The sequence below is a fragment of the Lontra canadensis genome, unplaced genomic scaffold, assembly GCF_010015895.1.
Source record: "Lontra canadensis isolate GAN:19392208 unplaced genomic scaffold, GSC_riverotter_1.0 scaffold98, whole genome shotgun sequence".
Lineage (NCBI taxonomy): Eukaryota > Metazoa > Chordata > Mammalia > Carnivora > Mustelidae > Lontra > Lontra canadensis.
The window spans coordinates 7,742,909-7,752,724 of record NW_022631092.1 but is presented as its reverse complement, the minus strand read 5'-3'; the positions used below and the strand labels follow the sequence as shown (position 1 = coordinate 7,752,724).

The following is a 9,816-nucleotide window of genomic DNA, read 5'->3' as shown; positions in this document are numbered from 1 at the left end:
GATTTATCTGGTGTCAAGTTCCCTCACAGGTGTGTGAGGAGGAGTCTGAAAATCTATTAGTTTATGGTTTATGATTTATAAAAAAAAATTTTTGAATTCTCTGATGTCGCCTGGCCACCGGGGAGGGGCTCTCCCACTTAGCCAACCAGCTCTCCCCAAACAATGGGTTTGAGACTGCAGTGACCTCATATGAATCCTGTTCTGCTGCTCAGACAGAGATTTAACCCTTGGGAGGCTGGAAAGGTCCTGCCCTTCACCTCCCAGCTTTACTCTCCTCTAAGGGAAAAAATCCTATAAGAACTAAGGGTTACTGGTCATTTGTTAAATAAAATAAAATGGAAACAATGGCAGGTGCTTGGGAAGAAGTGGGACCCGGAGGCAGAACCCCATAAATACTTGCTTCAAATATTTAGAGAAGGCAGTCATAATATGCCCAGCATTTTGGATCATAACCTCACTGAGATGCAAAGAATTTGAGATCTTCCTTCCAAAAAGAAGGAAAGAAAAGGGATTGAGATAGGAGCTCTCCACGCCTTTCCAAAAAGGTTTCTAGGCCTTAGAAATTCAGGGTGAGACTTCTATTCCCTCCTGCTAGGCTTGGCTCTAACCCCCAGGAAAGCAGTGTGTCCCAGAGCACCGTTTCTACTGTCCTGGCTTTAGGTGTGTATAGAAGACGGTCAGCACAGGGCCAAGCACCACCAAGGCAGCACTCTGTGATTATACGTTAGTACAGGAAATTCTGTGCTCTAGGAAAGCCAGTGGGTCCGGCTAAAAATACCCATCAAATTCTGACAATCCCAGAATAACCTGATGCCCACGGGCTGCTCCCTGAGAAAGAAGAGCTTTCCTGAAATCCCAGGTTTAAGCCGTGGACTGCGGGGTCAGGAGGATCATAAACCCGAGGACATTCCAGAAGCATGCTTCCTGCTGGGGGAGGAGGAACTGTCGGTCAAAGACTAGGTCTCCTCTTTCTGTTCCCCTGCCCTTCTCTTACACAGCCATCCAGTCACAATCCCTCCCTCCCACCCAGCCACGAAGTCACCCAGAGTCACAAACACTGCTGAAGTCAGAAAACTACAGGCTCCCCCACACTCAGGTGCAACCTAACACCGAGGGCCTCACCAAGACAATGACGCCCATTCCTCCAAACAGCTCGACCCACCTGATTGCCAAAGACAGCTACGGAGCAGGCCGTTGACACCTCGTTAGCCCCGAACCAGACCGAAGCAATGCGGGAGGGCATGCCCAGGATGAAGACCTGGGCCACCGAGCAGACAACCTGGCCCAGGACGGTGACCGGGAAGAGATGTGGCTTCAGGCTCCCCAACTTCACCCAGGCCCCCAGGCAGTTGAGAGCAGAGCCGGTGAGGGCGATGGTGCGCAGGCCGAATTTCTCCAGCAGCCAGGCCACGGGCAGGAGCAGAGGGATGTAGGTGAGCATGTAACACATGGACAGCCAGTCGATGGCAAAGGCGCTGACCCCGTAGAACTTCATGAAGATGTTATTGATGGAGCCATACTGGATCCACTGGAAGGCGTTGCACATGGAGTAGCCGCTGAACAGCAGGACCACCACCCAGCGGCGTTTGCTCACCTTGATCACGCTAAGGTCCTCAGGGCCTGAGCTACTGGGGTGGGCCAAGCCACCGGCTTGGGCCAAGGTACTGGGGTGGGCCGAACCGCTTGGGTGCGCCGCGACGCAGGGGTGGGCCGAACTGCTGGGGTGGGTCGAGACGCTGGGGTGGATGGAGACGCTGGGGGGGGCAGACACGCTCGGCTCTGCGGACACGCTGGCGTGGCCCGAGGCGCTGGCGTCCGCCCAGAGGGCAGGCTCCTGCGCAGAGCTGCCATCCTGCTCGTGTTGGTTGGGATCTTCATTCACCATGACCACAGCCTCTCCTGGAGCCCGAGACAGGTGCTGAGGACTCCGGCAGTCTCAAGGGACAGTGGCCTCGGCTGCTCCCTTAGAGCTGGCAGGGCACTTGCCCCGGCCCAACCCCAGAATAAACGGAGACCCGAGGCTGCGTAAAAACCGTGAGCCGGGCTCCCTTCACTCACCCCCCAAGCTTTTGCTCCCACTTTTCCTTGGTGTCTCTTGCCACCGACCGCTGTCCCCCCAGGCGGCCGCAGACACCTCAGCCCAGTCCTGGCTCCGGGGGCCTGCAGTCCACCCCAGGGGTTCAGGCCTGATTCAGTCCCTCGGTCGTGGAGAAAAGTTCGCGCCTGGCACGGAGCCTCTAGGTGGGACACGGTTCCGCTCCGGGGTGGCTTTGGGGCCCCGCCCCCTCGGGCGCACGTGACCGCCCCACCCCCGTCCAGCCCGGCTTCCCCCACCCTCCTGCCCCCCCTTCCCTCCCGCCTTCTCGAGCCGGGCTGGTCAGGCTGCGCAGTTGTTTCGCCACAGCTTGCGGGGTGCATTCCTCCCCCACGCCCCGGGTGCCATGGAAACCGCCCGGTTAACCCCCACCCCCTGCACTGCCCCTCAGATTCATTGCCTCTCTCAGGGGACCCCGCAGGAAAAAAACCCCGAAGTTCTGCCGAGGTAATCCCACAGATGGAGTCTCCTCGGCGCGGGTCCCCATCCCCTGCGCGTGGGCATCGATGCCCGGCTCCTCCAGAGTGCTCTGGGCAATCCAGGAGGGCTTCCCGACTTTTTACCAATTGGCTGAGCTCCCAGATCCTTGCCGAACTTTCGGTATAGAGAGATTTGTAGGTTTCTCGGTCTGGTTGCGCTCCTCGGGTAAATGCGAATTGCTGGAAACTCGTATTGCTCGCTCGTTGCTTTGCCTGCCGAAGTGGTCTTTTCTTGGGGGACTCAGATTTGAACCCGTGAGGTACGCCTCTTCTTTCCTGTCGGTCTCTGGTCACCTAGGCAAACACCGGTGGGTGGAGGGTAGCCGGGAGTTTGGAGAGTTTTTAGAGCTGGTGGCCTTGTTGCTGGGTATTTCTTTAAGTAGCCCTGGGCTGCCACCTGTTGATCCCAGCCCGTGACAGAGGATAATCCTTCAAGTCATCGCCTCCAGAATGTCAGGCCTGCAGGGCAGAAATGTCTGTTTTCCAGTGTCCATTTCAGCCCCGGAGGGCGAGGGTGGGGGGGTGCAGGACCCAGATTCTCTCTGGGTTAAAACACCAGCTTAACTACTCCCAGGAGTGTGATGTAAATTAAGATACTCTACCTCCCTGCCTTGGTTTCTTCACCCATAAAATAGGAATGATGAAATCCTAAGTACACACCTCACAGTGTTGTTTTGAGGTTTGAATGATACAAGACGTGAAAGTGCTTTTAAAATTTCCTGGCGGATCGCAAGCGTTCCATGAGTGTTAGCTATCCTAAGAATCCAAAAGCTAATATTTGTTGTATCATGCCAAACATGTTTGCTACATTATGTCATTAAAGCATCACAAGAACTCTATGATGTAGTTACCATGGCCAGCCTGCATTTAAGATCAGAAGATTAAGGCTCAAAAAGTGAAGTGACTTCTTAAGATCCCAGCTGGCTTGAAGAACCATAGTTCTCAGTCAAGTCTGTATTCACTCCAGCTATAGCCTAGCTGCTCACATGCGGTCTGGGAACAGCAGTGTGGGCATGCCCCTGGGAGCCTGTTACAAAAGGCAGAAGCCCAGCCCACCCTGGACCTCCCGAATTAGAGGTTACATTTTCGAAGACCTCCAGGTGATCTGTTTGCACATCAAAGTTTGAGAGCCACTGGGTGCTACTGCTTTCCTTTGTTTTCTTTTTAAATTTTCAAGTGAATGTTGAATTTAAAGCCCTGGGCAACGGTTCTCAACTTGAGTTGAACATTAGAAGCACATGGGGAACTCACCATTCCCAGTGCTTCAGCCACACCCCAAATCTGGTTCATTAAGAGGGGACCCCTGGCATCTGCACATTTAAAGGTCCCCAGGTCGTTTGAGCACCCCTAGTGGGGCCAAAGCCACTGGTTCCTAGGAGGGGGAACACTGTTTGGAGTCACCCACTTTTTTTGCAGAAATTATGGGTTCTTGGATTATCGTGGAATGTTTGGAGAGAAAACTCACACCCAGGAAGAATCTCTACACTAATTTAACAGTCCCCATTCTCAAAATTCCAGCAGTGTTTCCTATCATTCTTCAAGGAACACAGAACCTCTATTCTCTTGAAAGACCTTCTAAGACCTCTTACTGCATCTAATTCCTAGATCATCATAGACCTCTCTCCAACTCTTAACAATGTATTCAGAAGAAGAAGGAGGAGGAGGAGGGAGAGAGGAGGAGAAAGAAAGAAAGAAAGAAAGAAAGAAAGAAAGAAAGAAAGAAAGAAAGAGAAATTCATTTATTAATTTTTTTAAAGTGATCTCTATACCCAGTGTGGGCTTGAACTCAAGATCAAGATCAGATGCTCTACTGACTGAGCCAGGCAAGTGCCCTTTTACAATGTATTCTTACCTGTATCTTGCATATATGGAAACTGAGGCCCAGAGAGTTGGAGCCTGTAGCTCAGAGCCCCACAGCTACTTAGCATCAAAACAAGCAACAATATGGTTCTGTGAGTTCTCTTCCACCCAGCACACCTCCTCTCCCCTACTGTGTGCTGCTATGGGGTAACAAATGCTAGAGTTTGGTGACAAATCCCACTGGTCTAACCACTGGTCTAATCACTGGTCATTCCAGTGATATTTGGGGTTACCTTTTGTGGTAGAGTGAGCCAGATCTAAGGATCTAACGTGAGGTCTGGATTCATTTACTAATCTCTCTATCCTCCAGGTCTATAAAATGAGAATTTAAAATATCGGCAAAATTGTTTTTAGTAATAATAATGTGGCAGCCATCACAGTAGTGCTTGGCTGATTCCCACCAGGGATGGACAGCTATGTAAATGTTGGGATGATATTACATAGAGAGAAACATTCTGTGTTCATCCATTGAGAAAACATTTACTGAGCTGCTTACTATGTGTTACATCTGTTTACCTATCAATAGATATGTCCTAAGTATAGGTAATCTTGAAGAGGAAGGAGAAATACACTTTAGAGATTGCTTCCTGAAAGGGGGCCCTGGTCTCTTGTTTATCCCAACTGGTTCTCTGGGAGTTTGAGGGACCCTCTGGCCTTGAACACAAGCTTTCCTGGCCTTCAGCGAACAGCAGCAAAGTCTGCCCTCTAGAGGCTAACAACTATTCCCAGCAATAAAAGTAGGACTAGAAGTCACAATGTCCTAGCAGATAAGCCAGGACTATGGATGGGTGAGGAATGGAATTTGTTGAGTCTGTAGGAAGGCTAAATTGCTAATGAATGAATCAGATCGAGATTCTGGATCAGTCCCTTTTAAAAAATACCAACACTTAGAATTTGTGGAAATGCAGCTCTTACAAATCTTATGCGTGTAATAGTGCATCCTCACCAAATCCTACTTTCCCTTGTCTCCCACACTCCCATACATTTCTAGGTCCTTAAGGACTTGTGTATGTCTTTGCGTACTTTGGAGCTTTTGGTGGGATCATTCATACAGCACATGCTCTCGGTACTTATTGGTAGTATAGAGTTGAACTACACTTCACCATGAAATTTCAGAAAACTGGGACAAAAAGGAGCTCCGAGAGGTTTCCAGAGATTGAAAAACAGGTTTCATAAAATGCATTCCAAAAAAGCAGGCATGGAATGTCATCAGAGTTATCCAACCTGGAAACCTGAAGTCAGGGAAATAATGCCTTCAGAAGAAAATCGTGTCCTGCCTAGAATTCCATACCCAAATGACCAAAGCAAAACCAGTATGACAAGAGACTCAAACATTTTCAGAAATGCAGAGTTTCCCAAAAAAGGTAGTGCCTCATCCTCTCTCTCAGAAAGCTGCTGAAGGATGCACTCCACCAAAACAAGGGAGGAAGCCTAGAGAATAAGTTGTTAGATCCAAGAAAATGGGGACTCCAATGCAAGAGGCAGGGAACTGGAATCACCAAGATCATAGTAAAAGAAAACCCCAGATGAACCATTACGGGCCAGGCATGGAACGCACCTTGTTCAGAAGGAAGCTAGTCAAAAAACTCCAGGAAAGTTTTATTCAAGTAGATGACACTGATAGGATTGTGTGCGAAACTCTTGAGAGGGGTTTACACAATTGGGGTGAATTAGAGCTAGGACTTGTGACAACGTATCACAAATATAATTAAGTAAATGGGAGGGACCAAGTGTTAATTCCAGTGGAATATGAAAAGTTGTGGAGGGAAGAACGGAAAATCATGGTTATCTTAAGTGACTCAGGTGTGAATCACATGGTCATCACAATGTGAAGACTGGAAGCTGATACAACCAAGTATGATGTAACTATATTGGGAGATCGGGGAAATGGGAAGTGAGCACATGTGTGTGGTAGAGGGGCGGGTTGGGTAAACAGAGCTAAATCTTTGACTGCCTTATCGGAAAGTCAATGCATAATGCCTAACATGGACAAAATCAGAAAGTATCAATATACCATCTGATTTAGAGTTATGGAGGTAAATACCGAAAGACTTATCTGACAAAAGTTACAAGTCCTTGGCTTGGGTGAGTAGGAAAGGTAATTAAGCAACTGATATTCTCGATACATGACCATTTGATTTATTAAACTTGTATAAATTTGGCTTTAAAAAACTCTACACTTTTTTTTTAAGATTTTATTTATTTATTTGACACAGAGAGACGCAAGGAGAGAGGGAGCACAAGCAGGGGGAGTGGGAGAGGGAGAAGCAGGCTTCCCACTGAGCAGGGAGCCCGATGAGGGGCTCTATCCAGGACCTCAGGATCACGCCCTGAGCTGAAGGCAGACGCTTAACGACTGAGCCACCCAGTCACCCCCCAAAACTCTACACTTTTTTTTTTTAAGATTTTATTTATTTGACAGAGAGAGAGAGACATCACAAGCAGACAGAGAGGCAGGCAGAGACAAAGAGGGAAGCAGGCTTCCTGCTGAGCAGAGCCTGATGCGGGGCTCAATCCCAGGACCTTGAGACCATGACCTGAGCCGAAGGCAGAGGCTGTAACCCACTGAGCCACCCAGGCGCCCCTCTACCATACATGTTTATTTAGGTCTTTAAGTCATCCACTGCCTTGAGTTTCTCAAGTTATCCTGCCCTATTCATATTCTATGTCAGTCTCTCGTTTGATGTCCGGCCTAGAGAAGGGAAGTGAAGGCGTGATTGAACTGCCTTCTGAAATGCAACTCCTAGGCAAGTTCCATCTCCAGATGGCCTCAAAAGGAATGGCAACATGTCCAGCTTGTCCTGAATACTCATGCCTCCTTTATTTTGTCTTTTTTTTTTCCCCCCGGAAGGCTCCCACAGAGCCCATAGTGTGGGAAAGCCCCAGATCAGTCCCGTGGTATGGGATTCTGGATTCCTTCCCTTCCAGGGTCCTCTCAGTTCAGAGTGTCTCCAAGTCTGTCCTTGAAGGGAGTGGGACCAGGGCCTGCTGATGTCTTAAAGAGCAGGGGAAGACCCATTCTCTTTAGAAGACAGGACAGAATGAAAGCTTCCTAGCTGGACACGTCAGGGCCAGGCTGTGTCCTGGATGCATGGTTTGAAATGAATGTTTCAGTTCCCTGGGTATACAGAGCTGTATCTTAAGAAGCCTCAAATGGTATCAGTCATTATCCTAAAGAAAAGGCCTGTGGACCCAGGTCACATTTTACTTCCTCAGCTGTCCACATTTTGATGTGTTCGTGGTACTCATTATGTTGTTCTTGATAGCTTTTTATAGATTTTAAATATTTCTTAATAATTAGAAAACAAAGTTCCTCCATAAACATGAGAAAGGCCTCGCTAAACAGTCAAAGAGGAAGGAGATATTAAGATTTTTTTTTGCATAATCTATAGAAAGCCCAGAGGTGTGAGGTTTTCTTTGCATAATGAGACAGAGGAAGTGTGGTAGCAGTGAGATTTTTTGATCACCAAGGCAACAATTAAAGGTACATGGGGTGACAAGAAGGGTGCTGAGCAGACAGGGTTAGGTAATGTTGAAACCAGAGTGCTAGAGAAAGGATAGACAGAATCATCTGGTGAAATCCCTCCGTGTTTGCAGATAATACCCAGGCTCTTTTAACAGAGCCATTTATTCATTCATTCACACACTTGTCTCCTGCAGGCCAAGCACTGTGCTGGGCGTCAGGGAAACCAAACACAACAAGGACAGTGGTCTTAGTGGTCTTACCCTCCGGGTGTCCACAAACTTATGGTGAGACAGACTAGTGAGGAAGTCATTGCAGGGTGGTGCAGTAAATTCTTGGTGAAGGTCGGTGCTGGCTCATGGATTGACAAAGCAGGAAGCTAGAGAGGGCTTCTCAGAGAGATGTTTGACCAGGACTTTGAGGAACAGGTAAGACCTACGGCCAGTGTTGGGGATCCTCTGGTGACTAAAACAGGCATGGTCCTTTCCTGCCCTGATGGAGCTAATGGTTTAGTTTGGAGGACAATCACCAAGCAAACTCTCACACATGCATAAGTAAAATCGTTACAAGTGCTCTGAAGGTTATTGGTAAGAATTTATCTAGGGCAGAGAAGTCAGATCTTAAGCCAGCTCTTAAGAGTGAAAACTAACTAGGTGAAAGATGGGGGGAAGGGCATTCTAATCAAGCAAACAGTATGTGCAAAGGCCCTGAGGCAGGAAGGAGTTGAACACCAGTGTGGCTAGGGCAGAGTGAGGGTGAGGGTGACCGGAGAGGCAACAGCTAGATGGTGCAAGCATCACTAAGAGATTTTTACTTTGTCCTAAGAGCAAAGGGGAGCCATTAAGAGGTTTCAATCAGATGAAGGGACGTTATCAGATTCATCTCTTGGAGAGTCCTGGCTGTCCTGGCTGCTCTGGCTGCTTTGGGGAGAACCCAATGAGGTTGGGGGGGTGAGCATGGGGGCATTGGGACTTCTTGGGAGGTGTTGCTCTCACCCAAGTGAGAAGTTAGTTTGGAAACTGAGAGTGGCGGCAGTGAGAGGATGGGGGAGGAGCCACAGGCCTTGGCGAGAGGTGGCCGGATTGGATGGGGGGAGTGGAGGGCAGGGAGGAATCAGGATAATTCTCTCTGGAGGGAGGGTAACGACTTCCCAGGAAAGCTTGCGGAGAGAGAAGCAAAACTGTATCATCACCCCCGCCTCTGGTTCCTCTGTCCTTCTTCCTTTGTTGGCCCCCCCAACCCTTTCCTACAGCTACCTCAGCCCCTGCAAGATCGAAAGGCCAGGGAAGCTGCTTTAAATGCTGAGTATAAATTCCCATGAAAATCCAACAATCAAATTTTATGGAAAGTAGGGAGTCCCGAATTCATCCTCTCATCTTTCACCCTTTGGCACCACGCCCCCTCAGGACTGCAGGTCAGGACGCTTGGCTCAGGTTCACCTTGATTCTGTGAATAAATAGAAAAATTAGAAAGAAACTAATCCAAAATGAAACCCAAGTTTTTATGGATTCTCTTTAAGTTTTCCAAAGTAATAGTGGCGTGAAGTCCCTGCCGGTGGTGCCGTCAGCTGCCCTGAGCTCTAAGTAGTCTTGAAAGTGTTTTCTTGTGTCTCAAATGGGGCAACCGAGCATGCCGACTGGACCCCGATTTCAATAACCTTTTCTTTTTACTGTTGCATTGATTGCTATATTGGTGCCCAATTTGAAACAGCTGAAGCTTAAAAAGCTCGTGTTTTGAGAACACTGGGGGTGCTCAAAGCCTTTACCTGAGAAAGAGTTGACCACTCAAATGGTAGAAAGGGCAGAGTGTGGCCGAAGCCTGGGGAGCTGCCAGAGCCAATGTACTCAGGGCTCCTTCCTTCCCCATCTCTGCCTGCGTCTCAGTGCATTTGGGCGGCTGTCACAAAAAACACCTTGTAA

At 48.7% G+C, this 9,816-nt stretch overlaps 1 protein-coding gene across 1 annotated transcript; it reads right to left on the bottom strand.

The window, feature by feature from the left end:
* Window positions 1-1,122: 1,122 nt before the first annotated feature.
* Window positions 1,123-2,933, bottom strand: FLVCR2 (FLVCR heme transporter 2; the record flags this gene model as incomplete). Its single annotated transcript, XM_032837411.1, has 1 exon — window positions 1,123-2,933. A coding segment is annotated over exon 1 (763 nt), but the record flags the coding sequence as incomplete, so codon positions are not given.
* Window positions 2,934-9,816: the final 6,883 nt, after the last annotated feature.